This window comes from Coregonus clupeaformis, unplaced genomic scaffold (genome assembly GCF_020615455.1).
Source record: "Coregonus clupeaformis isolate EN_2021a unplaced genomic scaffold, ASM2061545v1 scaf0276, whole genome shotgun sequence".
Taxonomy (NCBI): Eukaryota; Metazoa; Chordata; class Actinopteri; order Salmoniformes; family Salmonidae; genus Coregonus; species Coregonus clupeaformis.
In genome coordinates, this window is record NW_025533731.1 from 446,150 (window position 1) to 458,288 (window position 12,139).

The window sequence follows — 12,139 nt, forward strand, 5'->3', positions numbered from 1 at the left end:
GAGGGAGAGGGAGGAGAGAGGGGGAGAGGGAGAAAAAGCTCATTCTCTGACTGTGTTAATCACTATCTCAGGGACAGAAGAGATGAGGGGAGAATCCAACAGTCTGGATGGACTATATGAAGCATCAGCTGAGGGGAAGTGATGAAATATTCATGTTTAGTTATGTCTACCAGCGACAGTCTACCAGCGACAGTCTACCAGCGACCGTCTACCAGCGACCGTCTACCAGCGACCGTCTACCAGCGACCGTCTACCAGCGACCGTCTACCAGCGACCGTCTACCAGCGACCGTCTACCAGCGACCGTCTACCAGCGACCGTCTACCAGCGACCGTCTACCAGCGACCGTCTACCAGCGACCGTCTACCAGCGACCGTCTACCAGCGACCGTCTACCAGCGACCGTCTACCAGCGACCGTCTACCAGCGACCGTCTACCAGCGACCGTCTACCAGCGACAGTCTACCAGCGACAGTCTACCAGCGACAGTCTACCAGCGTCTAACAATGGTTAGTTTGGCTCCAGAAATCAACTCTTAGTTCATCTACTGATATCACTGTTCTGTCTCCAGAAATCAACTCTTAGTTCATCTGCTGATATCACTGTTCTGTCTCCAGAAATCAACTCTTAGTTCATCTGCTGATATCACTGTTCTGTCTCCAGAAATCAACTCTTAGTTCATCTACTGATATCACTGTTCTGTCTCCAGAAATCAACTCTTAGTTCATCTGCTGATATCACTGTTCTGTCTCCAGAAATCAACTCTTAGTTCATCTACTGATATCACTGTTCTGTCTCCAGAAATCAACTCTTAGTTCATCTGCTGATATCACTGTTCTGTCTCCAGAAATCAACTCTTAGTTCATCTGCTGATATCACTGTTCTGTCTCCAGAAATCAACTCTTAGTTAATCTACTGATATCACTGTTCTGTCTCCAGAAATCAACTCTTAGTTCATCTGCTGATATCACTGTTCTGTCTCCAGAAATCAACTCTTAGTTCATCTGCTGATATCACTGTTCTGTCTCCAGAAATCAACTCTTAGTTCATCTGCTGATATCACTGTTCTGTCTTCATATCTCTTCTTCCCCATACTTTTTTAATTTGTTTATTTAACCTTTATTTAACTAGGCAAGTCAGTTAAGAACAAATTCTTATTTACAATGACGGCCTACACCGGCCAAACCCGGACGACACTGGGCCAATTGTGCGCCGCCCTATGGGACTCCCAATCACGGCCTGTTGTGATACAGCCTGGAATCGAAACCAGGGGGTCTGTAGTGACGCCTCAAGCACTGAGATGCAGTGCCTTAGACCGCTGCTCCACTCGGTCTGTAGTGACGCCTCAAGCACTGAGATGCAGTGCCTTAGACCGCTGCTCCACTCGGTCTGTAGTGACGCCTCAAGCCCTGAGATGCAGTGCCTTAGACCGCTGCTCCACTCGGTCTGTAGTGACGCCTCAAGCCCTGAGATGCAGTGCCTTAGACCGCTGCTCCACTCGGTCTGTAGTGACGCCTCAAGCCCTGAGATGCAGTGCCTTAGACCGCTGAGATGCAGTGCCTTAGACCGCTGCTCCACTCGGTCTGTAGTGACGCCTCTAGCACTGAGATGCAGTGCCTTAGACCGCTGCTCCACTCGGTCTGTAGTGACGCCTCAAGCCCTGAGATGCAGTGCCTTAGACCGCTGAGATGCAGTGCCTTAGACCGCTGCTCCACTCGGTCTGTAGTGACGCCTCTAGCACTGAGATGCAGTGCCTTAGACCGCTGCGCCACTAGGGAGCCGATAAAGTGCACTACATTTAACCAGGACATACAGGTGTGTGGCCGTGTACTTTGAGCCCCATGAGGTTAGCGTCAGGGTTAGGGGTCAAGGTGTGTTAGTCACCGAAGGTCTTGTATAAATAGCTAGCCTTCAGTCCCATGAGGTCAGGGTTGAGGTCAGGGGTGAGGGGTCAGGGTGTTACTCACCATAGGTCTTGTATACATAGCTAGCCTTCAGCCCCATGAGGTCAGGGTTGAGGTCAGGGGTTAGGGGTCAGGGTGTTACTCTCCGAAGGTCTTGCGTACATACAATCCCCTCCATATGTATTTGGACAGTTAAGATACAATTTTACATTAGGCTCCGTACTCCAGCATTTTGGATTTGAGATTAAGGTATTTTCATACATATCTGTTTTACCATCTGGAAATGAAAGCACTTTATGCATCTAGTCCACACCCATGTGAAGAAGTCATAAGTATTTAGACAAATTCACTTATAGTGTATTAGTCAAAAGTTGGGTATTTGGTCCCATATTCTTAGAACACAATGACTACATTAACCTTGTGACTCTACAAACTGGTTGGATGCATTGGCAGTTTATTTTGGTTGTGTTTTGGGTTGTTTTGCCCAATAGGAACTGAATGGTGAATGATGACTGGAGTAATTTTATTTTCTAAGTGAGTAGATAACATGTTTCTGAACACTTCTAAATCCTGATAACGCCACGATTGATAAAAATCATGAATGAACCATGAGTGAGATGCCTTTCAGAGGCTACAACAAAACATGTTAACCTCTCACCGTTACCAATAACAGGGGAGGTTAGTGTCTCTTGGGTGGCTGATCTTCACCCTCTCACCGTTACCAATAACAGGGGAGGTTAGTGTCTCTAGGGTGGCTGATCTTCACCCTCTCACCGTTACCAATAACAGGGGAGGTTAGTGTCTCTAGGGTGGCTGATCTTCACCCTCTCACCGTTCCCAATAACAGGGGAGGTTAGTGTCTCTTAGGTGGCTGATCTTCACCCTCCTACCGTTACCAATAACAGGGGAGGTTAGTGTCTCTTGGGTGGCTGATCTTCACCCTCTCACCGTTACCAATAACAGGGGAGGTTAGTGTCTCTAGGGTGGCTGATCTTCACCCTCTCACCGTTACCAATAACAGGGGAGGTTAGTGTCTCTAGGGTGGCTGATCTTCACCCTCTCACCGTTACCAATAACAGGGGAGGTTAGTGTCTCTTGGGTGGCTGATCTTCACCCTCTCACCGTTACCAATAACAGGGGAGGTTAGTGTCTCTAGGGTGGCTGATCTTCACCCTCTCACCGTTACCAATAACAGGGGAGGTTAGTGTCTCTTGGGTGGCTGATCTTCACCCTCTCACCGTTACCAATAACAGGGGAGGTTAGTGTCTCTAGGGTGGCTGATCTTCACCCTCTCACCGTTACCAATAACAGGGGAGGTTAGTGTCTCTAGGGTGGCTGATCTTCACCCTCTCACCGTTACCAATAACAGGGGAGGTTAGTGTCTCTAGGGTGGCTGATCTTCACCCTCCTACCGTTACCAATAACAGGGGAGGTTAGTGTCTCTTAGGTGGCTGATCTTCACCCTCCTACCGTTACCAATAACAGGGGAGGTTAGTGTCTCTTGGGTGGCTGATCTTCACCCTCTCACCGTTACCAATAACAGGGGAGGTTAGTGTCTCTTGGGTGGCTGATCTTCACCCTCTCACCGTTACCAATAACAGGGGAGGTTAGTCTCTTGGGGGCTGATTTTCACCCTCTCACTGTTACCAATAACAGGGGAGGTTAGTGTCTCTTGGGTGGCTGATCTTCACCCTCTCACCGTTAACAATAACAGGGGAGGTTAGTCTCTTGGGTGGCTGATCTTCACCCTCTCACCGTTACCAATAACAGGGGAGGTTAGTGTCTCTTGGGTGGCTGATCTTCACCCTCTCACCGTTACCAATAACAGGGGAGGTTAGTGTCTCTTGGGTGGCTGATCTTCACCCTCCCACCGTTACCAATAACAGGGGAGGTTAGTGTCTTAGGTGGCTGATCTTCACCCTCTTACCGTTACCAAAAACAGGGGAGGTTAGTGTCTCTTGGGTGGCTGATCTTCACCCTCTCACCGTTACCAATAACAGGGGAGGTTAGTCTCTTGGGTGGCTGATCTTCACCCTCTCACCGTTACCAATAACAGGGGAGGTTAGTGTCTCTTGGGTGGCTGATCTTCACCCTCTCACCGTTACCAATAACAGGGGAGGTTAGTGTCTCTTGGGTGGCTGATCTTCACCCTCTCACCGTTACCAATAACAGGGGAGGTTAGTGTCTCTTGGGGGCTGATCTTCACCCTCTCACCGTTACCAATAACAGGGGAGGTTAGTGTCTCTTGGGTGGCTGATCTTCGCGTCCAACTTTCTCACTCATCATTATTCACGATTCATTCAGGACCATCCGTAACCATGGTAGCGTCCACATTAATGTAGAAGTGTTTTAGAATCATATTCTATTCTGATTTACAATAGAAGTGACTGCAAAATGACACAATACATTATTTACCGTTCATTTCTATTGGGCACAAAATAATCTGAAACACAACCAAAACAAACTGCCAATGCATCCAACCAGTTTGTAGAGTCACAAGGTTAATGTAGTCATTGTGTTCTAGGAATATGGGACCAAATACCCAACTTTTGACTACTTTAATATACTATAAGTGAATTTGTGTAAATACTTATGACTTCTTCACAAGGGTGTGGACTAGATGCATAAAGTGCTTTCATTTCCAGATGGTAAAAACAGATATGTATGAAAATATCCCCTCCATTCTGTGCTGTTGTTTCATTTGAAACATTTCCAGCATCCAAAATGCTGGAGTACAGAGCCTAAATGTAAAATTGTAGCTTCACTGTCCAAATACATATGGAGGGGAGCGTAGGTAGCGTTGAGCACCATGAGGTCAGGGTTGAGGGGTCAGGGTTGAGGGGTCAGGGTTGAGGGGTCAGGGTTGAGGGGTCAGGGCTGAGGGGTCAGGGTTGAGGGGTCAGGGTTGAGGGGTCAGGGTGATGTTACTCACCGAAGGTCTTGTGTACGTATGTAGCTTTGAGCCCCATCAGGTCTGGTAGCTGGTCTATGATGAACTCTCTCTCTGTGGTGCGTTTGTGAACCCTCTCGATACTGCGTCTCTGCCAGTCACTCCAGTAGACGTAGTCCCCCAGCAGAGTGAAGCCAAAGATATGGGGCAGCTTATCTTCTACCAGGATCCTCCTGCCTGAACCATCCATACCCATCACCTGGGGGAGGAGAGAGGGAGAGATAGGGGGGGAGGGAGGGAGAGGGGGGAGAGAGAGAGAGAGAGAGAGAGAGAGAGAGAGAGAGAGAGAGAGAGAGAGAGGGGAGAGAGAGAGAGAGAGAGAGCGAGAGAGAGGGCGAGAGAGAGAGAGAGAGAGAGAGAGAGAGAGATGAGAACTTCTGTAAGGTACTGTGAAATCTCTGAAGCATCCATCCATCCATAGTGAAGCATCCATCCATCCATAGTGAAGCATACCCCACTGTACATCCATCCATAGTGAAGCATACCCCACTGTACATCCATCCATAGTGAAGCATCCCCCACTGTACATCCATCCATAGTGAAGCATACCCCACTGTACATCCATCCATAGTGAAGCATACCCCACTGTACATCCATCCATAGTGAAGCATACCCCACTGTACATCCATCCATAGTGAAGCATACCCCACTGTACATCCATCCATAGTGAAGCATACCCCACTGTACATCCATCCATAGTTTTCTCAGATGCTAGGAGGCAAATCACTGAGGTAGTAGAAATACCCACAAAATACATTTCCATCATGAGGGTGAGGACGGTTCCATCATGGAGGGTGAGGACGGTTCCATCATGGAGGGTGAGGACGGTTCCATCATGGAGGGTGAGGACGGTTCATTCATGGAGGGTGAGGACGGTTCCATCATGGAGGGTGAGGACGGTTCCATCATGGAGGGTGAGGGACGGTTCCATCATGGAGGGTGAGGACGGTTCCATCATGGAGGGTGAGGACGGTTCCATCATGGAGGGTGAGGACGGTTCCATCATGGAGGGTGAGGACGGTTCCATCATGGAGGGTGAGGACGGTTCCATCATGAGGGTGAGGACGGTTCCATCATGGAGGGTGAGGACGGTTCCATCATGGAGGGTGAGGACGGTTCCATCATGGAGGGTGAGGCGGTTCCATCATGGAGGGTGAGGACGGTTCCATCATGGAGGGTGAGGGACGGTTCCATCATGGAGGGTGAGGACGGTTCCATCATGGAGGGTGAGGACGGTTCCATCATGGAGGGTGAGGACGGTTCCATCATGGAGGGTGAGGACGGTTCCATCATTGTCAGGTAAAGACTCCTTCTAGCCTTACATCTGGCTGCACCCACTTTCAGGACAAAACCACTAAATCTCCTTCTCTGTGCTTTCTGCATGGCGCCTGCCTGTAGCTGGGGGGTCTGTGCTTTCTGCATGGCGCCGGACTGTAGCTGGGGGGTCTGTGCTTTCTGCATGGCGCCTGCCTGTAGCTGGGGGGTCTGTGCTTTCTGCATGGCGCCGGACTGTGTAGCTGGGGGGTCTGGGTCTGGGTCAGTCAAACAGTGAGGTGTAGAAAGAGGAGAGAGTTTCCACATTGTGCCGTGAAGCCTTGGAGGTGAGCAGAGCAAAGCGTAGGGAGAACCCTGGCAGTAGAACCGTGGCAGAGAACCCTGGCAGAGAACCGTGGCAGTAGAACCATAGCGACCTGGCAGAACATCTCAGCGGTGCTAATTAGAACCGGCAGGCAGAGCAGCAAACAGAACATATGGCCGACACATTCACCCCTTCTACACACACTTGAAGTAGTTCCCTACGGAGGAAATAGGGTGCCATTTGAGACGCAGCGAGGTTAACCCGTCCACTGGTGGTCTGTTCAGAGGATCAGAGGTTAACCCGTCCACTGGTGGTCTGTTCAGAGGATCAGAGGTTAACCCGTCCACTGGTGGTCTGTTCAGAGGATCAGAGGTTAACCCGTCCACTGGTGGTCTGTTCAGAGGATCAGAGGTTAACCCGTCCACTGGTGGTCTGTTCAGAGGATCAGAGGTTAACCCGTCCACTGGTGGTCTGTTCAGTGGATCAGAGGTTAACCCGTCCACTGGTGGTCTGTTCAGAGGATCAGAGGTTAACCCGTCCACTGGTGGTCTGTTCAGTGGATCAGAGGTTAACCCGTTCAGAGGATCAGAGGTTAACCCGTCCACTGGTGGTCTGTTCAGTGGATCAGAGGTTAACCCGTCCACTGGTGGTCTGTTCAGAGGATCAGAGGTTAACCCGTCCACTGGTGGTCTGTTCAGTGGATCAGAGGTTAACCCGTCCACTGGTGGTCTGTTCAGAGGATCAGAGGATAACCCGTCCACTGGTGGTCTGTTCAGAGGATCAGAGGTTAACCCGTCCACTGGTGGTCTGTTCAGAGGATCAGAGGTTAACCCGTCCACTGGTGGTCTGTTCAGAGGATCAGAGGTTAACCCGTCCGCTGGTGGTCTGTTCAGAGGATCAGAGGTTAACCCGTCCACTGGTGGTCTGTTCAGAGGATCAGAGGTTAACCCGTCCACTGGTGGTCTGTTCAGAGGATCAGAGGTTAACCCGTCCACTGGTGGTCTGTTCAGAGGATCAGAGGTTAACCCGTCCACTGGTGGTCTGTTCAGAGGATCAGAGGTTAACCCGTCCACTGGTGGTCTGTTCAGAGGATCAGAGGTTAACCCGTCCACTGGTGGTCTGTTCAGTGGATCAGAGGTTAACCCGTCCACTGGTGGTCTGTTCAGAGGATCAGAGGTTAACCCGTCCACTGGTGGTCTGTTCAGTGGATCAGAGGTTAACCCGTCCACTGGTGGTCTGTTCAGAGGATCAGAGGATAACCCGTCCACTGGTGGTCTGTTCAGAGGATCAGAGGTTAACCCGTCCACTGGTGGTCTGTTCAGTGGATCAGAGGTTAACCCGTCCACTGGTGGTCTGTTCAGAGGATCAGAGGATAAACACAGCGAACAGGCTGAAGACCAAACCAATAGGTTCAGGGATAAACACAGTGAACAGCCTGAAGACCTAACCAATAGGTTCAGGGATAAACACAGCGAACAGGCTGAAGACCAAACCAATAGGTTCAGGGATAAACACAGTGAACAGCCTGAAGACCTAACCAATAGGTTCAGGGATAAACACAGCGAACAGCCTGAAGACCAAACCAATAGGTTCAGGGATAAACACAGTGAACAGCCTGAAGACCAAACCAATAGGTTCAGGGATAAACACAGTGAACAGCCTGAAGACCAAACCAATAGGTTCAGGGATAAACACAGTGAACAGCCTGAAGACCAAACCAATAGGTTCAGGGATAAACACAGTGAACAGCCTGAAGACCAAACCAATAGGTTCAGGGATAAACACAGCGAACAGCCTGAAGACCAAACCAATAGGTTCAGGGATAAACACAGTGAACAGCCTGAAGACCAAACCAATAGGTTCAGGGATAAACACAGTGAACAGCCTGAAGACCAAACCAATAGGTTCAGGGATAAACACAGTGAACAGCCTGAAGACCAAACCAATAGGTTCAGGGATAAACACAGTGAACAGCCTGAAGACCAAACCAATAGGTTCAGGGATAAACACAGTGAACAGGCTGAAGACCAAACCAATAGGTTCAGGGATAAACACAGCGAACAGCCTGAAGACCAAACCAATAGGTTCAGGGATAAACACAGCGAACAGCCTGAAGACCAAACCAATAGGTTCAGGGATAAACACAGCGAACAGCCTGAAGACCAAACCAATAGGTTCAGGGATAAACACAGTGAACAGCCTGAAGACCAAACCAATAGGTTCAGGGATAAACACAGTGAACAGCCTGAAGACCAAACCAATAGGTTCAGGGATAAACACAGTGAACAGCCTGAAGACCAAACCAATAGGTTCAGGGATAAACACAGTGAACAGGCTGAAGACCAAACCAATAGGTTCAGGGATAAACACAGTGAACAGGCTGAAGACCAAACCAATAGGTTCAGGGATAAACACAGCGAACAGCCTGAAGACCAAACCAATAGGTTCAGGGATAAACACAGTGAACAGCCTGAAGACCAAACCAATAGGTTCAGGGATAAACACAGCGAACAGCCTGAAGACCAAACCAATAGGTTCAGGGATAAACACAGCGAACAGCCTGAAGACCAAACCAATAGGTTCAGGGATAAACACAGCGAACAGCCTGAAGACCAAACCAATAGGTTCAGGGATAAACACAGCGAACAGCCTGAAGACCAAACCAATAGGTTCAGGGATAAACACAGCGAACAGCCTGAAGACCAAACCAATAGGTTCAGGGATAAACACAGCGAACAGCCTGAAGACCAAACCAATAGGTTCAGGGATAAACACAGCGAACAGCCTGAAGACCAAACCAATAGGTTCAGGGATAAACACAGTGAACAGCCTGAAGACCAAACCAATAGGTTCAGGGATAAACACAGCGAACAGCCTGAAGACCAAACCAATAGGTTCAGGGATAAACACAGCGAACAGCCTGAAGACCAAACCAATAGGTTCAGGGATAAACACAGCGAACAGCCTGAAGACCAAACCAATAGGTTCAGGGATAAACACAGCGAACAGCCTGAAGACCAAACCAATAGGTTCAGGGATAAACACAGCGAACAGGCTGAAGACCAAACCAATAGGTTCAGGGATAAACACAGTGAACAGCCTGAAGACCAAACCAATAGGTTCAGGGATAAACACAGTGAACAGCCTGAAGACCAAACCAATAGGTTCAGGGATAAACACAGTGAACAGCCTGAAGACCAAACCAATAGGTTCAGGGATAAACACAGCGAACAGGCTGAAGACCAAACCAATAGGTTCAGGGATAAACACAGCGAACAGGCTGAAGACCAAACCAATAGGTTCAGGGATAAACACAGCGAACAGGCTGAAGACCAAACCAATAGGTTCAGGGATAAACACAGCGAACAGCCTGAAGACCAAACCAATAGGTTCAGGGATAAACACAGCGAACAGGCTGAAGACCAAACCAATAGGTTCAGGGATAAACACAGTGAACAGCCTGAAGACCAAACCAATAGGTTCAGGGATAAACACAGTGAACAGCCTGAAGACCAAACCAATAGGTTCAGGGATAAACACAGCGAACAGCCTGAAGACCAAACCAATAGGTTCAGGGATAAACACAGCGAACAGCCTGAAGACCAAACCAATAGGTTCAGGGATAAACACAGCGAACAGCCTGAAGACCAAACCAATAGGTTCAGGGATAAACACAGCGAACAGGCTGAAGACCAAACCAATAGGTTCAGGGATAAACACAGCGAACAGCCTGAAGACCAAACCAATAGGTTCAGGGATAAACACAGCGAACAGCCTGAAGACCAAACCAATAGGTTCAGGGATAAACACAGTGAACAGGCTGAAGACCAAACCAATAGGTTCAGGGATAAACACAGTGAACAGCCTGAAGACCAAACCAATAGGTTCAGGGATAAACACAGCGAACAGCCTGAAGACCAAACCAATAGGTTCAGGGATAAACACAGTGAACAGCCTGAAGACCAAACCAATAGGTTCAGGGATAAACACAGTGAACAGCCTGAAGACCAAACCAATAGGTTCAGGGATAAACACAGCGAACAGCCTGAAGACCAAACCAATAGGTTCAGGGATAAACACAGTGAACAGCCTGAAGACCAAACCAATAGGTTCAGGGATAAACACAGTGAACAGCCTGAAGACCAAACCAATAGGTTCAGGGATAAACACAGTGAACAGCCTGAAGACCAAACCAATAGGTTCAGGGATAAACACAGTGAACAGCCTGAAGACCAAACCAATAGGTTCAGGGATAAACACAGCGAACAGCCTGAAGACCAAACCAATAGGTTCAGGGATAAACACAGTGAACAGCCTGAAGACCAAACCAATAGGTTCAGGGATAAACACAGCGAACAGCCTGAAGACCAAACCAATAGGTTCAGGGATAAACACAGTGAACAGCCTGAAGACCAAACCAATAGGTTCAGGGATAAACACAGTGAACAGCCTGAAGACCAAACCAATAGGTTCAGGGATAAACACAGCGAACAGCCTGAAGACCAAACCAATAGGTTCAGGGATAAACACAGTGAACAGCCTGAAGACCAAACCAATAGGTTCAGGGATAAACACAGCGAACAGCCTGAAGACCAAACCAATAGGTTCAGGGATAAACACAGCGAACAGCCTGAAGACCAAACCAATAGGTTCAGGTAGGAGCTTAGAGAAGACAACAGGCCTCATACTGAACTGACAAACACCCCAAAAAACAGAGAAGAAAATTGGGCCCCTTTTTCACTATTCTCACGCAACTCCACTGCAACGCCTGTTCCTGTAGCATGACTCATGCAGACAGACTGACAGACTGTATTTCTGAGGTCTGGACTTCTGGAGGAACAGGGCAGTATGGGTAGTAGGTGCGAGGCGCGCCCGTTTGTGTCAAGAACTGCTGGGTTTTTAACGTTCAACAGTTTCCTGTGTGTATCAAGAACGGTCCACCACCCAAAGGACATCCAGCCAACGGCAGGCCAGTGGTGGAAAACAGGTCATTGATGAAAGAGGCTGACACGAAGTACGCAGAGCAACAGACGGGTCAACTGTAGTCTGCTCACCTTCATCTACACTGATTGAAGTGAATTTAACAGGTGCCCAAAAGACCCATTAAAAGAACGCACAACTCGTCATATATCTTGACATGAATGGGGTATGGCAGCCGACGACCTTACATAGTTCCACTTCTTTCAGCAAAATGACAAGAAACTGGCAGTGGGCTAAGGAACAAAAATACTGGACACTGGAGAAACATTGCCTGGTCTGATGGATCCCGGTTCCGGCAGTTTCACGCTGATGGGAGGGACTAGGGTATGGAGTGGGAGGGACTAGGGTATGGAGTGGGAGGGACTAGGGTATGGAGTGGGAGGGACTAGGGTATGGAGGGAACCACATGAGTACATGCATCCATCATGCCGCGTGTCAACTTTGCAGGCTGGTGGTGGTGGTGGTGGTGTGATGGTGGTGGTGGTGTGATGGTGGTGGTGGTGGTGTGATAGTGTGATGGTGGTGGTGGTGATGGTGGTGGTGTGATAGTGTGATGGTGGTGGTGGTGATGGGGGGTGGTGTGATAGTGTGGTGGTGGTGGTGGTGATGGGGGGTGGTGGTGTGATGGTGGTGGTGTGGTGGTGTGGTGGTGGTGGTGTGGTGGTGGTGGTGGTGGTGTGATGGTGGTGGTGGGTGGTGGTGTGAGTGGTGATGGTGGTGGTGGTGAT

At 49.1% G+C, this 12,139-nt stretch overlaps 1 protein-coding gene across 1 annotated transcript in view; it reads right to left on the reverse strand.

Annotated features, from left to right (window-relative positions):
• lrp6 (low density lipoprotein receptor-related protein 6) overlaps window positions 1-12,139 on the reverse strand; it is a gene marked incomplete at its 5' end in the record, with an annotated part of 108,083 nt that overhangs the window by 78,549 nt on the left and 17,395 nt on the right. The window contains 1 exon segment of the mRNA XM_045214546.1: window positions 4,835-5,051. Coding sequence (XP_045070481.1) covers window positions 4,835-5,051 — 217 coding nt within the window.